At 42.2% G+C, this 26,050-nt stretch overlaps 1 protein-coding gene across 2 annotated transcripts; it reads right to left on the bottom strand.

The window, feature by feature from the left end:
* Positions 1 to 1,125: 1,125 nt before the first annotated feature.
* Positions 1,126 to 25,602, bottom strand: ptpra (protein tyrosine phosphatase receptor type A). 2 transcript variants are annotated; one of them, XM_068720000.1, is made up of 22 exons: positions 25,115 to 25,602; positions 16,106 to 16,152; positions 15,788 to 15,869; positions 15,268 to 15,684; positions 11,556 to 11,655; positions 11,285 to 11,358; positions 10,709 to 10,845; positions 9,836 to 9,926; positions 9,473 to 9,549; positions 9,335 to 9,371; positions 9,119 to 9,216; positions 8,690 to 8,809; positions 8,264 to 8,430; positions 8,024 to 8,159; positions 7,759 to 7,908; positions 7,529 to 7,619; positions 7,320 to 7,396; positions 7,010 to 7,144; positions 6,380 to 6,505; positions 6,022 to 6,173; positions 5,478 to 5,613; positions 1,126 to 5,028 (listed from the first exon to the last, which is right to left on the bottom strand). In XM_068720000.1, the coding sequence occupies exons 2-22, from the start codon at positions 16,124 to 16,126 to the stop codon at positions 4,954 to 4,956; spliced, it is 2,499 nt and encodes an 832-aa protein (XP_068576101.1). In that variant the 5' UTR covers positions 16,127 to 16,152; positions 25,115 to 25,602; the 3' UTR covers positions 1,126 to 4,953. The 2 variants fall into 2 exon arrangements, with proteins under 2 accessions (XP_068576101.1, XP_068576100.1); XM_068719999.1 differs by having other exon boundaries at positions 7,529 to 7,622; positions 25,115 to 25,599.
* Positions 25,603 to 26,050: the final 448 nt, after the last annotated feature.

Raw genomic sequence — 26,050 nt, 5'->3', positions numbered from 1 at the left:
CATCCTCCCTTTGACCCGGATGACCCTCTGGCCAGTGGAAACACAGGCGCATCTGATGACAGGGGAACAAACAGTGGATTCCTGTCAAGGCCACTGATGCAATCCTTCTCAATTAGGGAAAGGAAAGGTATTTTAGATGCAGAGCCAGTTCTTACTCAGGCAGCGACTGACAGCGTGACATGCTGCTGTGGACTCAGGACTGTTTGATTAAGCGTGATGACTCCAAGATGCGTCACTGATGAGACGTGACCACCGGTCAGTGTGAAGTAAGAGCACTTACCTTCAGAAGTCTGGTCATTTTACATATTCTAATGGGTGACTATATTGTTATCTGCAAATTTGTTTTTGTTAATAGTGCAGCTTGTGTATGTTTAATTCACCTCAGAGGTCTGATCTTTCTGTCACCTTTTACTTTTTCCTAAGTTTTCACAGCATGAATTCTATTTCTTCAAGCTTTAAACAAATATATTCACTGATGGGAATCTGTTTTGCTTCACACGGACCTCTTCAGATTATGCTTGACAGTAAAAGGTTTGTCACTTAGTGTATTGATGCATGAAAGAAACCAACGTTTTCCTGATCCTCAATAATGACATCCTGCCTTTGTCATCACATTGTTTACAATTATACTGCATGTGTTTCCATCTCCTTATCTATAATTAGGAATGTCACAACAAGTGTTGCTGAGTCGGTAGACTACTACTCATGCAAAACCCCAAGAAACTGTGAGCCCACCAAACTGAACAATACCCGCTTCATTCAACAGCGATACCTTGATGTAAACATGTTTTCCTAAAATGTATTCCAGGTCATAACGTCCACACAAACACTTCAACAGTAACCCTAAATGATTCCCTGGTTAATTATTTATTGGTGCAAAAAGCCCATTAATATTTCATCGGGGGGAGAGGTGAAGGGTTAAACACTGATTGAAAACCCTTCAAGAGCGACACTGAGGAAGACTACGTGATCTATAAGGTACATGAACGATTGCCAATTATTCTGCACCACTGTGTCATTTGTCTTCATTGAGAAGTGAGCTGTAATGAGCGTCGGGTTGTCCTGACTTGAAACGAGCAAAAACACGTGTTTGCATTTAAAGACACAAGAAATACAGACACATGATAAAATCTCAAGCACTTTATTAGGTTTGAACAGTATCTTGCTTAAAAAGGCCATTTGGCATTATATAATTATATATAATTTATCATATATATAATTATATATACATATATTCAAATGTTGAATAACAAAACACTAGAAACAAACATTGGCAAATAAAAAAAAATCGGATTCGCTTAAGACAATTATACCAAATTAAAAATGGCCAAAACAAAACATCTCTAATACATTTTGAAATGGTCCCGATACAGTTCAATATACATCTTTAAAAAAAAATAAAAGAAGGGGGGAGAAGAAAAATGTAATAAGCAAGGCAGCAGACAGGAATAAAATATAAATAACCTTACAGTATGTACAAAAGGGAGTGGGCAGTGACCACTGCGAAACATGGTCCAAGGACAGGTGAAACAGGAAAAGGAAGCGATAAGTGGACAGCAGTGAGTGGAGTTGGACAGGAGACATTAAGGACATATAAAGGTAGAAAGAAGAAGAATGAAGTTGGACTCCCACTTTCCTCAAGTCTGGCGCTCTAGAAACAGAAACATTTGAATTCTCCAGAGCATTCAAAGCGCTCCACCAGTGAAAAGCTCCAGGATTAAAGAGATGCGAAATAGGGACAACTGTTTGGTTTCTTTTAGTGATAACGCATAAAAGATGCAATTGTATTTGTTGTGGGGAAAAATATATGATCTTTTGTTGTTGAACATTTGGGTACCCACAATTGATTACTTGTCATGGATACCACATTTCAGTGATATGGAATGAAATGAAGCCATTAAATCAAGATGGAATACATTTTAAAAAGGGACCTCAATGTTCGTTTGATTTGCACAATCAAGGAATCTATATGCGACTAGAGGGAATGTGAAAGGGAGGATGACTGACCCACTCTTAGTTTTGGCCCAATTGATTTGTCATTCAAAGGGGGTTGTCATCTGTCTGCAGGTGGTAATTAAGGAAACACATGTGAGTTGGGGAAATACACAGGACAGCCTTTAGGATGGCAAGGTTTGCACCACATATTGTATGTTTTGTTTTTTGTTTAAAACCTACCAGTGAGGCACTTCTTAAAAGTTCAGTTTAATAGCACAATAGTGGGTCTCATGGGTTGGCACAGCATCATGTTTTGCTGTCAAACTGCACCGAGACAAAGTCACGTGATCCAAACACACAAAAAAAACCATGTAATTTAAGCACAGACAGAATAGCCAAACAAAAAGCATCCCCTTCTCTATTGATTAAAGACCCAATAAGTGACAGCAAGTAAATAAATGAAGAACATAATGGCACCTAACTAATAGTGCGGGCACTTGTGACGCTTTGGAACAAAAGAAGACCTCAAATGACAATGACAATGCACAAACAGCCTACATTTCAGTGACTGGTCAATTAAAATAACTGCTACTTTCAGTCCCTACAGAAGGCTTTGAGCTTCAGTTCAAATATGTTTGTTATGGTTCAATATCAAGGCCATATCATCATTCTGACCTCATCTCTTATTTGGTTCCGTATTTTAAGGGCTTTGCTTTTGGTGCAAATAGTGCATGAGTTTTCAAACAACCACCTTTCCTAAAAATTCAGCATTTACTTTTGATGACGTTGTCCACCATCAATAAATCAGGACTGATTGTGCTCCTTGCATTAAGAAAGTAATTAAACACGAGACAGTTAGTGTGATTCAGACCGTTAGTGTTGGATGCAAACTAAGCACAAGAATGTGGCTGTTCTCGGTTAAGATAATAAAAAAAAAAAAGATTGAAATAGCTTGAAAACTCTTAGAAGATATATCATTTTTAATATCATGGCATTAAAATCTATTAAAATCCAGGCAAGGCATGATATCTGAATACTCCTCGGGTGGGACTTAAAACCATTTGAATGAGAGGAATCCAGCTGAATTTGTTCAATTTGGAAGTTCAAACAATCCCTGGCATCATTAATTTCAGAGCTGACCGAGTTGACATTATGACTGACCTGAAGCCCTGCTGCTAACTGACATCATTCATCACAATTGAGAGCACAGCCTCAATTGTGACCTCATCTGAAAAAACACTGTAATTCAAGTCTTAGTGTCCTCACAGGACAGCCATTACAAAAAAAAAAAATCTGAGCAAACATGGCATGGCACACCTCCACTATTTAAGTAACAATGTTTCATTTTTGAGGAATATGTTAGCAACAGCATTCAAATTAAACATTCTTCGGCATCCGTGTTCATGGTGGGAAACAAAAAGGAATCAATCTTTAAAATTGTGACAATACAGCATAGTGATGTGAGGCTGATATAAAAGAAATAAAAAACGAGAGTTGATTTAGGCAGACTCAAACGAAACCACTACAGAAAAGAAAAGCTCAATACAATCTACAAGAATACTGACATGCGTCTGTAAACAAGAAAAGAAATATGCTGGGTATATTACATTTGATTTCTCTGATGCAATAATGGAGTTACTTGTGATTGTGTTGTTTGTGATTTGGCTTGTTAACATGACCATTGCTGCAGTAACAGACCTTAAAATAGAGTAAAAATCATTTGAGAGATTCAACATAAAAGCTTGACCAATTTTCCTTGTCTTTACTGTATGCTGTAAAAAAAGATGGGTATTTATTTCTACAGTCAAGCAGTGTGTTGGTTGCAGATCCTAGAACAGTAAAATAGCGTTTCTGTCCTGAACGTCTAAACATGGTCTCTGACTCCAGAGCTGCGTAACCAAGTGAGTGAAGGACATTGGCATCCTGCAGACAGAAGATGTGAAAACACACTGCGTCTTCTCTGCCATCTTACGCTCTAGTTCAAACAAACACACTCACATTGAAAAAAATGAATGGCTCCTGGTATTTATTGTGTGTTTTTTGGCGTCAACCTGAGTCCTTGAGATACATCACTGAGATTCTGATTTCCAATCGTGAGTGACATCTGAACCCCTGAAACTTAAAGGGGAGAAACTGTAAGTGGCTCGACATATGGAACTAAATCTGCGTGAAGACAAATGGCTCTCCGTGTGTGTGTACTGTATGAATGTCTAGGAGTGACGAAAAGTCCAGATTATGTCTGTAAATGTTCAAGGTACTGCTACAACACATGTTGCGACAGCAAAGCTCTGGTGGTCAAGCCAAATATGTTTTAAGTCTCTATCCCTAAAAAGTAAAAAAACAAACAAAAAAAACAAAAATCCAATCATCACCTTTACTCTGGATTTTTTTCTTCTTTTTCCATTAGCCACCAAAGCATTATATTTATATTCATATATATATATATATATATATATATATATATATATATATATATATATATATATATATATATATATATATATATATATATATATATATATATATATACATACACATACACACACACACACCAATAAAATACATTACCGGTGCCACCCAAAAATGCAGCCAAACTCAAAACTGTGTCTGAAACCAAAGTAATAAGATGCAACACAGTAAGTATATATACATAGGGGGGAGGTTGGGGGAAGATGGGTTGCAAATAGGGGCAAAGGTGTTGTATTAACAAGATCAATATTACAAAATATTCAAGAAGGCATCTCAGTTCTCTGTCCAACTGCGCTGTCCTCTGGGCCGAGGCCTCTGTTCCCTTTTCCTGCGGGCAGTTCATCCCATCCACAGATAAAGTTGTGATGAGTCTTTTTTTTGTTTTTTAAATCCATCAGATGGGAATATGCAGCTTTCAGCATGGTAATGTATGCGCGTGTGTGTGTGTGTGTGTGTGTGTGTGTGTGTGTGTGTGTGTGTGTGTGTGTGTGTTGTGGTGCGTGGTTTGTATGAAGTGTATGCGGACATCCATCCATCCATGGCAGGTCCCTACTTGAAGTTGGCGTAGTCAGAAAAGGCATCGATATACTCCTGGACCACCTTGTAGCAGAACTCGTACTGCTCCTTAGGAGAGAGACGAGACAGGAAACGTTATGTCAGTTTATATTTAATGAAATCTGTCACATTTTAATCACTTAAATTATTGATTGCTTGTATAAAAGGCCTACAATGCAATACAATCAGTACAATCACGCAGCTGTTTCATTATTAATGCATAATGAAAGATCCTTAAACATTGTCTAGATGTCAAACACACTAAAAATTGTATTAAAAAAAACCAACGTCCATCTATCCACAGTTGATAACTGTTTAATAACATAAATCCCATTTTCAAAATACCCTTGTTGAGATACCCTGTTCTACTAGCAGTGGTCATAAATCAAGCTTTTGCTTCTTGAGGAAAAAAGGGGCAACATCACAAGTTCATAAGGAAATGTGAGAAGGGCAAATGCCTCACTTGACAATAGAAAAATCAAAAGCAATTTCCTATTAAGGGTCAAAGGGCGCCTCACCAATGTCTGCACCATGTGTGGTCTCTGCAGTCTGAGGCTCTTGACTGTCTGGAAGACGTCCAGGATGCCCTCTGCCTTCACCCTCTCCAGGACTGTACTCAACGCACAGAAAGTCCCCGTCCGGCCAGCACCAGCACTGTGCGCGTGCACACACACACACACACACACACACACAAAGCAAGCAACAATGTAAACCTTAATATACACACTGCAGTAAGCATGCACAGAAACAGCATACATACAAGAGGCTTTGTTGGGAGTTATATTTCCGGAAGAAAGAGAACAATTCTCCTGAGCTGTTTTTTCCTGTGATATAATAGCTGGCTGCGACAATTTCCCCCGACACACACACACACACACACACACACACACACACACACACACACACACACACACACACACACACACACACACACACACACACACACACTTGATTTCCAGAAGCATTTCCATGTGCAACCGCAATACAATTTTTCCCTTACGCTGGTACATACAGGTTAAAACAGCAACATACTGAGTTAAGAAGACTGTGTGTGTGTTTTACCTGCAGTGCACAGTAATTGGATGGTTGCCAGATTGCTGCTGTTGTTTCTGCACCGCAGCAATTATGTTGATCATGCCTTTACCGTCAGTGGGGATGCCCACCTCTGGCCAGCCGTGAAAATGGAACTGACGCACGGCTCGAGGCTTGTTCTCCTGGAAAGATGGACAAGGGCGAAAGGAAATTGGAGGAATGCGTTTTACAGGTAGTATTGCAAAGAATGCTGTTGGTATATAATCCGTATTAGCTAATCTGGGCTCGAAAGGGCAAAGTATTAATTGATAATATTCGTCTCATCTGCTAGACCCTCCGGTGTATTTGTATTTGGAGCATCTGCTTGTTTCATTGAGTCCTTTCTTACCCTGTTGTTGGTGACCAGGAGGTCACGCACCGTGTAGCTCTCGCTCTCCTCCTCCCTTTTAATCTCGATGGAGATGTCCCCATAGACCACCACTCCATCACTGGGCCAATACTGAGCACACTTCTCCTGCAGGACCCATAATGAAGATTGTGAAATTACAACGCTTAACGGCATGCAAAGATTCTGAACAGTTCAAGGATATCTAAAATATTACCGCGATCTAAATCTCTGGATAGAGATTCTTCAATTCTCATGTAATGTCTAATAAAGAAAGAAACTAATTCCAATAGCATCACTCATTAATGACGTGAGCAAAGAAGGAAAGTGACACATTCCAATTATGGCCATTAAAGATGATTTCCTGGTATGACTATTACTTTGACTCTTTGTTGCAGCATTACACCATCTGGACACTAATACTTTACATCACAAACTATTATAGATTTGACATGAAGAAATGCTGGAAAACCACTAAAGATCAAGACATTTTGCTCAGATTATTAACATGCTATACAAGACCGGTGGCGTCAAGTTAGCATTGAGTAAATCATCTAATATCAATATTCTATTTTAGCCAGTTATTGACCTGATATCTAATACTAGTTTCTGTATCTGAACACACACACATACCTGCCCTCTCTCCTCCAGCTCAGTGAGCATGACTATGGAGCAGCTCCTCCACTCCCAGATCATCCTCCAGAAGTCCTCTATGGTGTGCTGCAGGGGGCCCTGGCTCGCCATGTAGGAGTCCTTCTGACGGTAGCCCTGTGACCACATGCAGGAAATGACAGGAAGGGATGTCCACGGGGAAAAGAGGGATGAATGGAGGATACCAAAATAAACAGCAGGAGGGAGAAAAGGAAGGCTTTAAAGACCCGATCGATTGGCTGCGTTAATGAAATGAAACGATCCACTCCTATCCAGGTGCTTTTACACTCACATCAATGAAAGAGGCATTGACGTAGTCGGTGTTCTCCTCTCCTCGTTTGACTGGAATGATCACTCTGTTGAACTCATCTGTTTGTGCAAGGAGAAACATGAACCTTGATTGATGAAGAGTTGATACACGGACTATATACACATCTGAAATTTCATTATGTGCATCATGGCGTTCATTTCTGTGTGTATATACGCAACTGCGTCACTCACATGGAATGATCTGTAGGACTCTGTTCTTCTTCATGTTGGCTGGCAGGTTGCCTGTTCTCATCTTGTCATTCTGAATCTTGATGGACGTCAGCTTCTAGAAATAAGGAGATCACGACATAAGACCTTGAATATGTCAGAAGAACTTCACTTACCAGTTCCTGGAATGAAACCCATTTGGACGCAGAGGTATGATCAATGTCTCTTTGGAGGAATACAACACCCACACAGACCTTGAATTCGGCCTCCAGACCACCGCAGCCAGCTCCAGGTGAGGGGGAGTAGAGTTTGGCCAGGTGGGATTCCAGAGAAGTCACCTCCAGCTCTGTGTCTCCGTACAGATAGTGCTCCAACAGCGCCTGGAAGATGAACACGTACTGCATCTGTGGGACAGAGAGGAGAAGGTGAAGAGCAAGTGGAAGTAGCAAAAATAAAATCAAAAATCGTTGCACTGAAAACCCTGCATCACGGGAGAGGCTACGATCAAGTGTGACTTGCATCAGTTTGGACCATCTGACAGCGTTGTGCTCTGATCCTGGTGACGAAGCCAAACACGTCCACCTTTCTCTCCGAGTTCATCATGTCCAACATGGCATCGATCACAATGAAGGTACCTGTCCTCCCCACACCGGCACTGACAAGACAGAAATATGACATGTTGTGATTTGTGCGTGGCATGCAGACAAAGACACACAACTAAATAGGCAAAAGTAAGAGTGCAAGCTTTGATCCACTTACCTACAATGGACCACAATGGCCCCGGCGTACTGGGGGTTATAATTCTTGACTTTCTTGAGGAACTTGAGCATGCCAATAGGGGTGAACGGCACCCCGAAGTCTGGCCAGCTGGTGAAGTGGAACTGGGTGACGAGCCTCTGAGGCTTCTTCCCAGACACATCTCCCACCTGAGACACAAATGAAACCAGGTCATAGACCAAGCCACGACACATTTGAGTGTCATCTAGGTTTTCATTTACGTCACTAAACTTAAACGACAGCACATCCAAAGTTTCAAATCTATTTTTAGTCTGCAGTGTGTGCAATGATACTTTTCAAAAGAACTTTGTTGATACACACAACACCTGTGTTTCTATTGTATGTGTGGAGGGTAAACACAGAATGAAACAATCATATCCTGGTGTCCACACTGACGAAATATATTACCAGTTGGATGCAGAACTTGCGGATGGTGTAGTCCACTAGAACCATTGTGTCTTCTACAGACACGCGGATGTTCCCGTATGTCCAACAGCCCTGGTCCGGCCAGTACTGGGCACACTTACACTGAAACACAAGAGAGTGATTTAAAATGGAGCTCATTCACAAAGCTGTGTGGAATAACAGCCTCAATGAATTTCAAGTTTGGGAAAAGATAGTGACAATACAAATTAGGTTGTCCAAAATAACAACAATCTAACTATGTTGCAGCAATGACAGAATGAGTGCAGAACTACAGAGAGTAAGCCAAACTAGATTTCAGGACTAGTCATGCTTGCTCTCACACAATGATTCAACTAACTTTACAGATAAAAATGAACTTTGCAAATAAAGACATGTTAAACATAGAGAGGTGATAGTGTTCCCTGGTCCTACCTCTTTTCTCTCCTTCAGATTGGTCACCATGACAATGGTGGCTGTGTTCTGCTCCCAGATCATCCGCCAGAAGTCATTCACCGTTTCCTCCTTGGGCCCTTAGAGACAGAGACCAATACAGAAACTCAGGGGACAAGTAATGAGCTAATTATCAGGTAGTTTGTTTGTTAAACTACAGCACTGTTCTTCTGCTGCCAATACAGGCACAATCCTTACCTTGAGCTGCGATGAACTTATTCTTCTCTTGGTAACCCTGCGAAAGAAGGTGGTCAAGAAGAGATGTTAGGCGTGCGTCAAAATATCTTTAGAGCACAAAATGTCTCTTTTGTGGCAAAAAGCTGCACTTATACAAACATTTATAAAGGAGGCGTTGATGAAGTCAGAGTCTGGGACTCCCTCCAGAGAGGAGAGATGCACCCTGGAGTGATCATCTGAGGGAGGACCCAGGAGACACGGAGACAAAAAGCAAATGAAGAGGAGGAGGAGCATAATGAGAGGGGGAATTATAATGACATATGGTCCACTACAATTTTTCCATCCTGACCATTAAATGTACCTCAGTAGATCACTTTGTAAACTGTCTTTGATTGTCAGCTGTCTGGTATTTACCAAGACTATACTGATAAATGTTTCTAATATCTTGAAATCGCAGATAAAAACTCAGTTACACTGAGCGCTGCTTTATTAATGTCAGTCTGTGTCACTGTTGTTGCTCACATGGCAGGATGTTGACGTATCGGTTCTTTTCTTTATTCTCTTCCTTGGAAGCAGCGTCACATGATGCCTGGATGGGGCAGACTGGCAGCGACTAAACACACGGGGGAAAAAATGCATTTAACACGGAGGAATCAGTTTCAAATCGGTCTGTGTGACCCTAGACATCGTTTCCTGTTGGCCTCTTCTTTCTGTCTGCTGTGTCTACTACAGATCAACCTGAATGTATTTTTTTGTGAATATGCTACAGCAACAGGCTGCTTATCTGGCAAATACAATGAAGTGAGTTCTCACACACGTCTAATAACTTTAAAAAATATATTTAAACTGTTTATTATTACTGTGAGCCAACAGTGTAAACCATTTCGTCATTACTTTTGACTAATTTTCTAAAATATTTTTCTTCTTTTAGCTGTTTCAACTTCTCCACTAGTTTGCTAATCAGTTCCCACGCAATCTCAATCGCAACACCTGAACGTAAGGCTTTACAATGGTGTCAGGTATGCACTGGGCAGTCAGCCTACTATAGTTGCCAGCTCATAGCTGGTTATCGTGACTATAAATGTACTATAGATCGACATCACAATCATTTGTTATCTTCTCTGGATGATTTTTTAAAATGTATTTAAATTGGTTGAGCTCTAATACTCTTTCCACGTTACCCCCTGGCAACTTAAATACCTTCTGGGCTACTAATGCCCCTGGACAGGACTCACTTAATGGGGCTACAGGGATATGGGTTAAAGGTGAGCATCAGGCTCAGTGTTATCAGAGGGTGAGGGTGAGGGTGAGGGTGTGTGTGTGTGTGTGTGTGTGTGTGTGTGTGTGTGTGTGTGTGTGTGTGTGTGTGTGTGTGTGTGTGTGTGTGTGCCATACATTGAACTCCTCCCTGAAGAGCTTGTTGTCATCTGCCATGCGACGGTTCATTTCTTCCTCGAGTTTGTCAACGGGAAGGGGCGGGTACTTCCTGTTTGTGCTGGGTGACCGGGCCAATAGCGGGACGCTCTGGAGTTCTGCGCCGACGTGCAGGAAGGGAGGAGGAAGGAGGCGAAGAGAGGTGGGAAGGAGATAAAGACAGGGGAGAATGGGGTAAGAAACAGAGCGGTCTTGCATCAAGTAACACTGACTTCATCATTGGATTTCCTCTCTAAAAAATGCCCAGCAGAGGGCGATGTGAATCAACACTGACATGAGGGAGCTCACTGCAGCCCTGTTGGTTAGGTAATCACAGTGAACAAAAGCCTTCTGCCAACAGTCAACCAATGACATGTTATCTGTTAGGGAAGCAAGATCAATCAAGTCCTATCAGGAAAAACTCAAGAGTAACAAGTTTGGTCAAGCTGGCTGTACATATTTGCCGATACGACCCAAAACAAATACATTTGTGATCAATGCATATGCAGTCACATCTGTCGACACACTCAGACACTGATGCATGTGTGGGTGTTTTACCTGTATCATCTGATCTACCATTGGTCAGTCTGAAGGAGTTTGAATGGCTTCCCGCCTGCTTGTACTTCTTAAACCTGTCAATCAACACAGATCAAAGTGCATGTTAATACAGGGAGGTACACAAACACACCGTCTCTCTCACACGCTAACAAATAAACACACACGGCTTTAAGCTGAATGCCAATCAGTCATTGCCATGGTAACAGGAGCACCTTAGACCTTCACCATAGGTCTCTATAGCTGTGTGTAGCATTAACTGCACTTCACCAACCTGAGCATGTAGAGGATGATGATGATGAAGATGATGACCAGCAGGGAGGACAGGGCCACCATGACAGCTATGATGGGCATGTCATCGGACTGGTTGTTGTCTACATCAGAGACAGAGAGAAAAGGGATAATACATAGTTTGTACTCAGCAATTGATTTAAAAAATCAGAACAAAAAAAAAAAAAAAAAATCAAAAAGGTGTCTCAATAATTGAGGCGAGTCAGTATTTTGGTTCAACACTGATGCCAAATTCCATTGCCATGACCAAATTATTCTCTTATTACACCACATGAAATTAGCTTGGGGGGTTGCATGTTAAATGTGGATGTTTTATCAGCTCACTAATGTGACCAACTTTATACAGAAATTATACAATATGCACAAAACACAGAAGAGTGATTTTACCATAATCTTAGATGTGATCTACCGTTTCTTGAAGCTGTGCAAAAAACCAAAGTCACTGAGGGCTGTCGCTGCACGAAGCCAAGAAAGAGTCCAGAATATAAACCACAACAGAACAAGATAGAACTTGTTAATTAGTGAGCGTTAGAGGTGCGGTTCAGTAGATTTTTTTTTTCCATTTGGACAGAGCGAGTTTGGCAGTTTCCCCGTGTTCAGTCATTATGCTAAGCTAAGCTAACCGGCTCCAGCTTTATATTCAATGAGAGTGGTATGTATATTTCTTTTGATCAACTAATCAATGAATCTAGTTAGAATTTCAGCTAAAATTGAATAGATTAGCTGTTTTTCCTTTACATTCAGACAGATTTTCAGCTTGTTAATATGTTAGAATGTGGGATAAAAAAAAAGAAAAAAGAAAAGCTGAGGCCGTAAAGTGACCTTTGCCTCTTTCAACACCAGCCTGCATCTTTCCTTTCAGTAATGGTTGTCCATGTTAATATTTCATTGGCCTTTCCAAAGAAAAAAAACACAAATGGAGATGCGGAGAGTGTGCAACAGGCTGTGCTTTGGAGCGAGCAGATAAATCACAGTTTAACTGAGGGTCGGCCCTCTGCTTCTGTGAGTGGTTATACCCAAGATGACAGCAAACACAGGGGGATGGTAGAAAATACTGAAACATTTAGGACTTTTGCAGTGAACTCTATATGAATTATTTAGAGTGTAAATATTAGACTTAAAGACCAAACCTTTATTATATTTGTCATATACATACAGGTAAATACATATAATCTAACCCATCCTAAGCATTTAGGAGCAGTGGGCTGCTGTGAATCGCCCAGGGAGCAACTTGGTGTTCAGTGTCTCGCTCAAGGACATTTCGACATTCGGACAATAGCAGCCAGGAATTGAACCGCCAACCTTGTGGTAAACCAACGACCCCCTGAGCCACAGCTGTCATGAGCCAGAAAGCATGAGATGCTACTGACTGGTGAAAAAAAAACACAATAGTCACAAAGGCTGAACACTACAAATTAGATATTACATGGACGAAGTTAATCTATTCTTTGTGATGACTACAATAGCTGACCAATTTGTATATGTCTCCACCGTGCACATGAGTCGTAGGCAGTCCTATAGTCTTCCTGGTGACCTATCCGTGCAGCAGTTAACACAAAACACATGAGATTTGCCTGAACAACAACTGCAGTTTGGTGTACAAAAAAAACTGGCTGCCGTTTGTGTGCTAATGACTGGCCCGTAAGACACATGAGGCCACAACAAAAGAAGAGATTTTTCTAGAAAACTGCACCGCGGCGGTGACAATGCAGTGACAGAATCAGCTGTTTCATGGAACAACTCAAAATTCAAGAAAGCTCTCAACGTTGCAGACAAAATGCTGCAAAGAATATGCATCGTTTGACTTCATGCTCCATATGCACTTTCTGGGGGAGGAAGTAGCTTGGAACACCGCCCAGTTATGTTGCATTTTCAGGCACAATTCCCAGGACTTTTCAGCGTTCACCCTCGGACAATGTGTACATTGAACAGAACAGGAGCACAACAGGCTGTGGGTATCATGTGGAACTGACACAGCCTTGACAAATCTAATGCCATCTAGAACGGCTCACAGCTCAACACACAAGGTCCACAGACAGCGAGAGGGAGACAATAGAGCAACTACATAGCACCTACGAGCCCAAAGTGATTACGTTGTGTTATGGACATACCGCATTAGCAGTGCAGGCACATCTGTTGTATTTATGTTCACCAGGAGTGAGTATTGCTCATCTGATCTTTTAAGTACTCAAGTACACTTTCTAAGAATGTTGGTACCAAAAACAGCTTAAAATCTAAAACATACCTGCTGTTATTTTACTTCATAATAAAAAACATCAGTCAGTGTCACTCGATAGTGATTTGTGCATTTCTCTATATTCATGCATTATGAATAATTAATGTAAAAGACAAGGGTGTGGGTCATGTTTCACTTCCAAGGATATTACTAGGATGGTCAGTACACAGACACAAAGCTGCGAAATAAATGAAGCTGAATAACCTTTGAATTAAAATAAAAAATCTTCAGCTATAGAGCGTTGACGTCACTTGTAATGCTTTAAAAATAAACTAAAAAGCAGCATTTGATAAAGTAAAGTCAATACATAGAAATACTCCTTCAACACAGTTTGTTTTCACATTAAAAGAGCAGCTTTTGGCAGTGTTTTGGTCATCTAGTTTCACTGCTACTCTGATTCTTGTGGATGACTAGTCAAATGCAGGTATGTCACGTCAGGATATTTCCAGCGCAGCTACAATGGAGTCTAAAAGCAGAAAAGTGTCCAACTATCTAAAATATTAAAAAGGTCCACTATTGACCAGAAAGCTCACTTGCTCGCTCTTTCTAGCTGTTGCTACTGCTTTGACAGGCTGCATGAATAACACACAGCTAGATGGAGCGACAAAAAAACAACACCACCCTGACAATCTGTGATGTTTATCTATACTAATGAGTCTTTGTTCTCTTGCGGTCTCCAAATTGCCTTAACCTTTTGTGTACGTCTACTTTAGTTAGGTCCTGTTCACACGTTGCATTAAAATGTGTCTTGGATGATCTGATGACAAGCGGCAGCCCTAAATAAATGCTTAAATGCACCCACCCAGTCATCTTTATAGTGTGTGTAAAGCAGGAAAAACCTCCCTGACGGAGTTGTATGCAGTTGACAAACAATCTCTACATCCACCAAGTCTATTTTTTTTTTTTTACATTAAGCAGCAGCTGCAGTTTTGCAACAGCTAAAGTCAAATGTAAGCAACAAAGAAAAGTCCCATCATGACACATTCTGCAAATACCTGAGGACAACACACAGGGTCTGAACAGTGCCTTCTTGATTCACCACTCTTCTCTGAATGACTGCAGTGAACGTAAGAATGGGAACTTCTTCCATTAAGCTGTAGGTTTTATGCACAGACAAACGAGTGATAACAATACCCACGCCATGGTCAGTGGGTGTTTTTCCATTCAAGACAAAAATGAGTCACAGCCTCTCGAATCACAACATGCGATTGTCATTCTGGTCTATTGAGGCTACTATTGGTTGGGGATCTCTGTGTCTTCTATGATTTGTCCCAGTATGAGGATAGAAAGGTGCTGTCAAATTCTACCAACTTTAAACACTTTGTGAATCTGGGGATGGTGCCTCAGGGGGGATATTACCTCCAAAAAAGGAGTCTAGAGAGATTACGTGTCTTCACACTAAAATAAATAAATAAATAAACGGGTCCACAGCGCCCCCAGAATATGCACAAACACTCACCATGTGGGCTGGTGTCTGAGGTGTCCCCCATCCCAGGTTCTGTGAGGGTCTCCGGATCCACAGTGGATAAATTATCATCCAAATAATCTGGAGATGGGGTGTCTGTAGGGACGGTTGGGGTTTCGATGTATGCCCCCGCAGTGGTGGGAGGAGAGGGAGGCTCGGTGCTCGGTGGTGCCTGAGGGGCATCGCTTGAAGCTGGAGGCGGGGGAGCGGGGAGCGGTAACACCCGCCCGGTGCCGTTGGGACCAGCCGGTTGTACATCCTCCTCACCAGCTGGGCTCGTGGTTGTTGTCGTCACTGGGATGGTTGTGGGGGCGAGCGTTGTGGGTGGGCCTGTGGGGGCTTGTGTGTCTGTAAAGTTGAAGGAGAGTGCGGCAGTGGGGTCTGTAGGTCTGGCCGAGATATTTGGAGGATCTGGAAAGAAGAAAACAGCAAAGATGCAATTTTTCACTGTGACCTTTTAACCCAATAAGGTGAGTCAGTAAAGGAATTTGACATAAGTGGACATGATCCGTACTTGTGATGGGGACATGATCCTGAGCCGTGGCCCCGAGGGCTAGACCGAGCAGCAGGAGCAGGGGACACACACCCATTCTGCCCTACATGGAGGATACACAAAAGGGACAATAGGGTTAATGAAAAACAACCTAAAATCTCATTGAAATCAATCTTAGTTACTGAACCCACTTTTAAAATTCAGATCAAGAGATTTATGTGTTTTTGGAATCCTCTATTCTAATCCCACATGCTCATTTTTGGAAGGTAATATTCTTACATTTGTAATGGAAATGAAAACCTGCATAAGTTTAGCCTGTGTGTGATAAATGCCGCTTACCTGAAGAAGCGAAGTTGGCATCAATCACTCATTCGCACAGCGTGGTCCTAGAGCGTAAACAGAAGACATCATTATTTTTTTTTGTGCTTTCGCATGTCTTGAAAATATATAATTTAACTTACTACTTGCAAAAAATGTTTTTTAAAAGATCAGTATCTGGATGAATAATGTAGGAGAGGACTGTTCTGAGACACACAGACAGAAATATGTGGTCTATTCAGAGAGACAGTGAAGATTCCCTAAAGTATTTATTAGAGCATGGCAATAACTCAATATGACCTGGCGACTGCCAGTGGAATCATACCATGTTGATATGCTCACCTCATATTTTCATTTTACAAAATTTGGTTGTCAAAATGAATGATGACATGATGGAATTCAAATTGGTTGAAAATGATCAAAAAGAATTCTTCTTGTGACTTTGAATTCAACCATATCGTCCAGCTCTTCTCTTTTTGCAACACGGCTTAATCCTAAAATGTGTTATTTGTGATGATACATTCATCACCAGGAGCATGACCAAAACAGAATTAGTGTCACAATTACATTCCTGCAGAAACAGTGAATCAGCACTTAAGAAGCACTGATACGAGGATGAGCCGGTCGAGGCCGGACAATAGACAGACTTGGAGAAAGCATGGCGGCGGCTGGGTGGTCGGCCTGGTGTATAATCCCAGAAGCCGACAAGGCTGTTGTCTCCCTGACTGAACTGTGATAATCCCTGGACCTAATCCCGAAGTCCTGACCCGGGAATAATCCAGCCCGGTCTGCCTCCGTTTACAGAGATACTTCAGCACTGTACCGAGCCAAACCCTGCAGCGCTACCACAAACTGATGCTTTACATCAGGGATTATTGCATCAGTGGGCAGAGGATAAATTGGGCGCTAAAAGCTCTAATAACGCCAGTTGCCAATCTTCTGGTGTTTTGAACTAAACTCATTCATCGCAGTACTTGCACTCTGGTTTTAGCAGAGCGCTGTTTTGGCAATGACTGCAGCCTGAAATGGGGCACGTTGAGCAAGTTAAGTTGTCAATGAGGATGCTATTAACCTACAAATCCAATTGTTTCTCTCTCTCTCTCTCTCTCTCTCTCTCTCTCTCTCTCTCTCTCTCTCTCTCTCTCTCTCTCTCTCTCTCTCTCTGTGTCACCCATCCATCCATCCATCCATTTAGCTATAGCTAATGTCTGCTTCCAAAAAGACAATTCATGCCTTCAGAAAAATGGACAATGGAGAAATCTAGGAAACATGTTGACAGATTTTAGTAGAATTATCAAAATTCTAAAAAGGACCATTTTGGGCCACTTTTTGAGAGTGAAATAAGAGCAGGAAGTGATTTTTTTTCTATTCATAAAAAAAATCGTAAATTTGACATGAGGGTCTTTCGTCACAAGAGGTTTTTTTTACGTTGTTATATGTCTCTGGGGCTCTAAATAATGATTATTTTAATTATCGATTAATCTGCTGATTATCTTCTCAATTAGACGATGAATTGTTTACTCTATACAATTATATAAACTGGTGAGAAATGTCCACTGCAGTTTCCCAGAGCCCAAGGTGACTTCTTCAAATGTCTTTTGTTTGACCAAGATATATAGTTTACAATCCTCGCCCAAAATCGGTGTCTAATGCCCATTTATTTTCTGCCAACCAACGAAATCAATTTATCAAATAATTCTCGCAGCTCTGTCCGTTCATCATCCATAACCGCTTCTCCTATTCAGGGTTGCACACTCACATCTACACCTACGGGCAATTTACCTGGAGAAACCCAACGCTGACACGGGGAGAACACGCGTACTCCACATAGAAGGGTCGTCCAGCCCTGGATCGAACCCAGGCCCCTCTTGCTGCGAGGCAACAGTACTAGCCACTGCACCGTGCAGCCCTGTTGCAGCTCTAATTATGTCTAAACCACCCGAACCACTAACCTGAGGGAAGCCTTAAAACCCTTATCTCTACTATCCTCCTCTTCAGTGCTCATTAAAGGGACTGACTCAGCTATAAAAAGGACAAGCTCTGTGATTAACACTGTTTTGTGAGAATTACCATTACAAGGCATCTGGCATGTGTATTAAGATAAAGTCAACATGATAGACTGGGATAGGTATGTTCATATCAACAAGCTCTTTTTTTTGGTAAGAGGGGTAACCTTTTCTCAATGGGGCATGACTCATTGTTCTCTGCGTGCCGTCCACGGAGGCTGGATGACGTGTCGCTGTGTTGGTGTAAGTGATATAAGCCGGTTCTGTTGCTAGCCGGCACTTCACAGATGCTGCAGGTTTTCATCTAGAGACTGGTATAGACCCTAAGGTGCAACTCCCTAGGGATGCGTCATAATGTGTTTTGGCCTCCGGAGAAGCAGCAGTCTTCCAGTGTGTGTGTGTGTGTGTGTGTGTGTGTGTGTGTGCACGCCTTTCTTTTTTCAACATACTTATGTGTCGGTAGAGGACATCATTAATTTAGGAGGTACTGGGCAAGTGCTTCTATTTGTGCCACTTTTTTGTGCTGTCCATTCTCTCTATTGAAAACACACTCCGGGCGATGGGTTGGTGTAATTCATGATTTAAGATGCAGGAGACATCGCAAATAATCCGTTTCCGATTATTTGGCTGTATCTGCAATTACATTATTATACAGGACATTACCATTTAAGTAAATCACTCTTGTGTCCTGATCAGGCTTTAATAACGTTCCTACGATGGCTAATAAACAATCTTTTTTCCAATTAGATTTCACCCCTATGCTGTCTCTAGGTAGAAAAATCTGCCCGGAAGGCCTTCAGAATTAGAAGTGAATCCCTTTGCAGTTTAAGTAAATGGGGACGATATTGTTGATTGTCACAGTCTTCAACCAATCAGATTGTTAGTTTGACATGTTGGGCGTATTCTTTGACATGTCAGAGCCTTCTAGCTGGCCTACAAGTACGTCAGCATTAACGTGCGGCTTGATTGGTCAGTGGGCTAGTCTGACTTTGGGCTGGCTGAACTTTGTAGTAGTAAGAGTTAAAGTTTAAAGATATGTAAGAAGTTTTTACGTGGCATTACATTTTTTGCGTTTTGGCATGTTTGGCGGTGACAATCCCAATAACTACTGCCTCTGTCGAGCGGACATTTTCAGCCCTCAAACACATTCAAACGTATTCGGGAAATACAACTGGGGAGGCTCGACTGTCATCACTGGCGTCCATGAATTGAGAAGGATCTCTTACTGGAACTGAACCACACCGATGTACTGTACAACCGTGTCATTAAGCTCTTTGTTAACAAAGAAAGGAGGATAAACTTTGTCTTTAAATAGTGAACAGCAGCTTTGATAAGTGAACTGCTTTGGTTTTTACATCTGCAGTAGCGTTACTACTGTGTTAATGTTTCTACCATGTCATTTTTATGATATGGTTAATATTGTTCCCTCGGATGTGAATAATATTTGAATGGCCCGTGTCCTTGAGTGTGTAGCGGAATGCGTGTTTTGGCGCCACAGTTTTGCTGGAATGCGTAGAAGCCTGTTAAGTTGTGTTATTTGGGTTTTATGTTATTCTACCTGCTTTGATATATAAATATATGTGACTGGTTCGCAGTTTGTTTTTGTTATTGTGTTAATTACATTGATTTTGACTATAAGCATTCACCAATGACGAAGCATCCTGTCATGCTCAAATACACAACCCGCCACTGCATTACACATACTCAAAAGTAAAGCAACGGATGAATTAAAATACAGAAACATGTTTCGATATAGATGAGGTAAAAATGTACAGAAATAGTCTAATCTCTAATGTTATCACATCTAATCAAACAACATGTTGAACTTTAAAGTGTCCCCCATTGAGCAGAACTCAGTGCTTAATGTGCATGTGAGCGGAGAGCCAGACCGACTACTGAAGACAGTTGCTTCTCTGCCCGTGGCCAACTGCAGACCTCATAGGAGTGCAATCACACAGTTGTGAAAGGGCCGGGCTGTTCCCATGTCATTTCATTCACACACAGTGAAAGGAACACTTATAGGTAGAATATAAAGGAAGTCCAATTACATCCCCATGACAACCAAAAGGCCAAGACGTAAGATCAATGCAACCTAGTCATTTAATATGGAGAGCTCCCACTCAAGTCTGTGGATTTCACTCACGCTTTTGTATTTACCCGTGACCCGAGGTGAAGTAATAAGTGTCTTTTATGACTGTATGGACGTGAATTAATGAACTGCTCAAGATGAAGACAGATCTTACAAAAAGGGAGGAAAATACTTTATCCTGAGACTAGAATCCTTGATAGTTTATTATGTGTTGCTTGATCTAGATTTTGCATAATGTGGCCAAAGAGATAACATTTAGTATTAATAATCATATAAAAATTCAGAGAGGATACCCCCCCCCCCCCCCCGAGGCAAACGAGTGAGCTGGAAAACCAACAGACACAAACCCCACACGCCTCGACTGACATGACACCAGCAGTGGTGGTCAAGAGGACTTCGCCATTCATGCAGAGAAATATTTCCCTCTGGCTTTCTACAAGGCATCCTGCCTCTCTAGCCGCTGCAGCGCTAGATAATGCTTGTCTGTCTGTCTCCATTCATGGCATATTAATACTGTTTCTATGTCTTGAGAGGGGGGGGAGGGAGGAAGGGGGGGGGGGGGGGGGGGGGGTGCAACAGGAATACTGTGAATGCCTCTCTTCACGGGAGACTGAAGTAGGCCTAACCCAGGCCCGCTAGGACTCTTGCAACGAAACAGACCACAGATTATATGTCCCCAGTGCCACATACAACAGCCACAATCCTCTGGACTTCCCTTTCTGAGGGATACTACTCCCCGCTGGTGTGGTTTCTGTTCCTGTTGGCTTCACTCGTGGGCTGGTGAGTTGATGAAAGGACGAGGAGAAGCCGGGGATTACTATTCTGGCTAATCATACAGACAGGAATGACCGCCGCGTCTGTTATTAAGCTTGTAACGATGATTTGGATCCAATAAACCTCGCTTGTTGAGTTGAGTGAAAGCGGTGAGTTGATGAAGCTCTGCTCTGTGTCTGCTTCCTTGTGGGGTTTCTCACAGAGCATGCCAGGGGCCTCTCAAGCTTTCCCACAACGGACACAGAGAGGATGTGGAGGCGCAATGCACGGCCTCCCCACAGAAGCCACTGTGACCTTAAAGCGTGGTGTGGGGCCAAACAGTCAGCTCGAGGGCCACAACGAAAACCTGATTCACAATTACTTCTGCCATCCAAAACGCTAATACCAAAATTAATTTCTACACCCAGCATGCAGCTGTGTCAGGGCATCCAAACGTATTAACTATTGGTACATACCACAACGTGTCTGTAGCACCAGGTAACCAAAACGTTCACACCCTGAAAGTTGGCATCAAATGCCTGGTGAGATTCCTGGTCATGTCTACTTATTCTTTGATCCAATCCCCGACTTGAATTTTCATTCTGACGGTTTAAGACTTGTGGAGCGCCTGGTGTTTAGACCACATTTAACATTTTTAACAAGAAGTTTGCTTCTTTTGTTGTTTTTGGAAAAGTAAAATGCAAAGGATAAAAAGTCCTTAAGCAATACTACACTGAAAAAATACAGTTAGATGAAAAACTCTTTAAAACGATACTTAAGTAAAAGTACAGAGGAACTTTGAGCAACATATACGTAAAAAAGTAAAAGTACTAAATACAGAAAAATGTCTGTGTCCTACTATATATTACGTCACTGAATAATTATAATTGATTTCTTCAGATGTAAATAGCATTTTGCTGTTATAGTTGTTTGAGGTGCATCTAATTATTGTTCTTTTTGTACACAGTTAGGTAGTTCAATTTATAACAATGCTTTTGTTGTCAAATAAGTATCTAATATCTGACAAATAATGCAGTGGAATAAAAAAACTAAACACTTATGTCTGTAATATAGTATATAAGTATAAAGCATGAAATGGAAACACTCATGAAAAATACAAGTACCTCAAATTTGTACTGAAGTGCAGTGCCTGAATAAATGTACTTTGACACATTCCACAATGGGTAATATCGAGACATTTCAAATGATGTTCAGCCCTGCAGCAGCAGGAAAACAGACGAGGTAGATTAGGCTATTTGGATTTTCCCTGCCACACTTTCCAAATTCAAGGTTTTCATATCTGTCGAGGCCGTACTGCCGCACTCGTTCCCTCCGCTTCCTCTGAAAGATATCCAAGATTAAGAGACAATCATCTGAGACTTGATTTAACAGCGGTGTCGTGACAGTGCTTCTCCACAATCCCCCTTTGATCCACGCCCATCTGTAGGTGGTGCATTCAAAGACTACTCAGGTTTGCTAACATGCTCTTTGGAGAATGTTTTCACAGCAGGGTAAGAAAGGTCTTGCAAGCTCGAAGGCCAAAAACCAAAGTGCAGATCTAAATATTTATAGCTGAGGCTCTCAAACGCGTTTGAATCCGACCTGAAGTTGACCTCGTCTGTGACGGCATTGTTTAACAGCACATCAAACTGACAGTACCTCGATGCGATTGATTGTGTCATTTTGCTCATAATCTCTGCTTTTTCTAAACAAAATGAGAAAACATTTCACGTAACAGCAAATGGTGGAAACATTACCGTGACTGCCGAGACTTATAAACAATCGAAGCATCTATGAACCTCTAGTGAAGGTACAGAGGCAAAGCCTAATATAACCCAGTGTGTGCAAGAGGGTTGATGTACTTTCGGCCACAACTCCAATATTTAGTGCCAGTATCCCACTGTATGCTGACAGCAAAGCAGAGGTGGGAGCCAGATGTTCATCAACCTGGATCACACACACACACACACACACACACACACACACACACACACACACACAAACCCCCCCCCCCAAAAAAAACAAAAAAAACAACTTCTCACACATCTAAAAATACTTCTCGAACACAAAATCCGACCCAGTCTTTGAAGCCCACTAAAAAGACATTCTGCTTATCCGTCACAGCCGTGGCGAACCAGAAACATCAATCATCCCACATCAGGAGGAAGTAAAACAAAGATTTACTCGATAATTTGAAGGGGTTACGTAATTACTACTTCGCAGCTACAGAGGGAAAAACAAAAAGGGTGAGTCTGAATGAAGTCCTCCCAGTCAGGCAAGATATTTAATTTATGAATCGTTAGTCATCCCACAGGTAAATTTCCTGTATTGTGAAAGAAATGTCACGGAGGCCGAATGACACATCACATGTAGCTGAAGTCAGGCTCCATAATGCTCCATAATCCTCTAAATGCAGTTGTTTATCCTGTCCGAGGCAGAATTGCAGCGCTCTTCCACAGCATAATATATGTAGGCCCACAGGTGGAAACAAAAATACACCCCACGTCCCACCCGAAGAGCCAACTCCTAATATTGTGTCAGCACGCTGAACACGGGACATTTTCTAAACAGGTTGGTAATTTCAAAAGATCCCACCCACCAGTACGTTCTAACAAGGCGATTTCAAGCTATACTTTATTCTTATTTTTAGAAAGTAGGCCAATCAAGCAAAGTGTGGTGTGAGGATCACTCAAGCTCCTGTGCTAAAACCCTTTCAGGATCCCAAGACAGAAATAACTAATTTTTTCTTAAAATAGTGTTGGAGAAGATATGGACAGAGTGAGCAAGATGATAAACAGCGCTGCCTTTTTTTCTTCACAGACCGACTTTCCTGAGACGGTTTGGACGGCATATCGGGAAACGTGTCCAGGCATGACAAACTAGAGGTCAAGGTAGGCCTGCGTTGACTGTGAGAGACGAGTCACATACATTTTACAGGAAGTGCAGCTGGAGTTTTGCACTTGGATGGTCCTAACATGACAGGGCGACCTCTGTAAAGTGGAGAGCGTGTCGTGGAAAGGCTGAGAGACTGAGGCACGGTGGACATGTGCTGCAGCTCAGTGACTCGGTCCAGACGTGATGAGTCAAGCTGCAGGCAGACACGGCGAAGGCTTTGTCAGATATGTCAAGCCAGGCCTCCTCAGCCCGGATGATACTCCTCTCTTCAAGCATTCAAACTTTTTTTTGTTCCCCTGATGTTTCTTTGGAGTTGATGTTTGGCTCAAATGAGGGCGTTGTAAATCAGGGGTACACTTCATCTAAATCGTCACCGTTTCCAATGTTTGTCACGAGCCATTACAGGAATAATCCAACCTTCTGATGTGCTGAGAATTCATAATTTACGGTTCAAGTGAAAGTTTAGTAATGCATACAAATAATAATCCTCAACACCCACAATATTGAAATGGTATGCTCGGCTACACCCAACATTCAGAAAGAGAGGAGAAAATTAATCATTACAAAAAAAATGAAAAAAACTTTGGGAGAGGTTGTAAAGGGGAATGCACACTTCAGAGACTCCGTGTCAGAGTGCAGAAGAACAAGAAGAAACACAAAGCAGCCGCTGTGATTTGACAGAGCACAGCCTACATGTTAATGTTAGGGCGACCTAATTCCTGTTGTGGGTCGCGTGAAGCCCCCCCCCCCGCTCCTCCATCCCCACCCACCCATCAGCCAGCTCCCCACCCTCTCTGAACGTGTAATAACAAAGCGTTGATCAATAAAGTGTACTTTCCAGTGAGGCAGGACGGACCTGGACCCTCCTCTTTGTTCCACCGCCAGCAGCAGCGCAACAGCATCCGTGTTGGCGCAACAAAACCGAGTTACAACCTCTGACTTCTAAAATGTTGCCGAACTCATCTTTGAGCCCCCTTCTCTTGAGAACCTCCTTCGCCAAAAAAAAAAAAAATCCCTCCCTGCCTCCGAGCTATACTTGTGAAATGTTCAAGCGTTACAAAGAGGTTCACAACTATTAAACACAGCTCCGTTCCTTGCACGAGCCAGGGTTTGAGTCCGGTGTGATACAGGTATCGTGTAATGTATCCCGTTCACACTGAATGTGGGTGACAACGTGCTTGTTTGTGGGTGACACAATGTTACAGCGAGAGGAAACATGCTGGTATATACAGCGACATTGTAACAAGTGTGATTCGGGCTTTGCGCAACAAAAACAAGAAAACTCACCACAACTCCTGTAGCGCCCAGAGGAAGCCAGCGGCGGCGGCGGGGGGGGGGGGGGGAGAAGAAGAAGAAAAAAAATCAGAGCCAAGTAGGAATTTCTCCTCTATTTCTCTTCCACGTTTTTCAACCCCCGGCCCCTGTCTCCACACCCCAAGAACCGAGAGTCTGAGCGGGGTGGGGGGACCTGGGTGATAGCAGAGGAGGGAAGCACGATCTGGGACACACAGCCAACACTTCGCAGTTAGTTAATCTGCTGAATCCAGGCGAGGACGGCACCCCCCCCCCCCAAAAAAAAGTCCTTGATTCGCCCTAACTTGTCGACCCTTAGGGGTGTACTTTCTAAACCTCCCTAGATGTTAAATCCCACGGTTTATCCGCTGTATCCGGGCGCGTCGGCCGACTATTCTAGTCCGCCATGTTGTGTGTCTGTCTGCATAGGAAGAATGGGAAGCGAACAGCAAATTCCCAGGCCAGGCCTCGTCTCTTCTCCGCTCTTGTTTCTCCACAGCCCGCAGCGACACCTGCTGGCCGACATGAAGCTCACACGATCCAGACTGCCACACCACCGTCACTGCAGCGGGCCTTATCAGTTCACTGAAGGCTGGGGACCTCCAAGGGGTCCATGAAGGGCCCCTGACTCAGTTTCAGCGTCCCTTTAGGTTTACCAACAGAACTTGATGAGGGGCGCGTTGTCTTTTTTCTTCTTCCTTGTAATACATGATATATTTAATATAGGCTCTCCAGCTTTTTAGCTGAATAGGACACACATTGGTATTGGTGTTAATCAATGTGTTCTCCGTGATAAAAAAGAAAACAACGTATTGAGTATTACATGTTTTGAAAGTGGTTTGTAGTGTCACATTTACGAATAAAGTTGTGTACAATTGTGATTGTTTATTGACAGCAGACCATAGAACTCAAGAAAAAAAGCTTGAATCA

Source organism: Cebidichthys violaceus, unplaced genomic scaffold, assembly GCF_023349555.1.
Source record: "Cebidichthys violaceus isolate CVI_PGR_0920_01 unplaced genomic scaffold, fCebVio1.0.p SCAF_25, whole genome shotgun sequence".
Lineage (NCBI taxonomy): Eukaryota > Metazoa > Chordata > Actinopteri > Perciformes > Stichaeidae > Cebidichthys > Cebidichthys violaceus.
Note: the sequence above shows the minus strand (reverse complement) of the source record. Positions and strands in the feature narration are given on the sequence as shown.

What these genes read in the sequence shown, in the direction of transcription:
- ptpra (XM_068719999.1), bottom strand. Translation starts at nt 16,126, where the DNA reads ATGCCAACTTCGCTTCTTCAG. An exon ending in TCTTCAGGGAGGAGTTCAAT is followed by an intron (nt 9,927 to 10,708) that starts GTATGGCACACA and finishes CCGTGTGTTTAG; the next exon opens with TCGCTGCCAGTCTGCCCCAT. An exon ending in ATCTGAAGGAGAGAAAAGAG is followed by an intron (nt 8,810 to 9,118) that starts GTAGGACCAGGG and finishes CTTGTGTTTCAG; the next exon opens with TGTAAGTGTGCCCAGTACTG.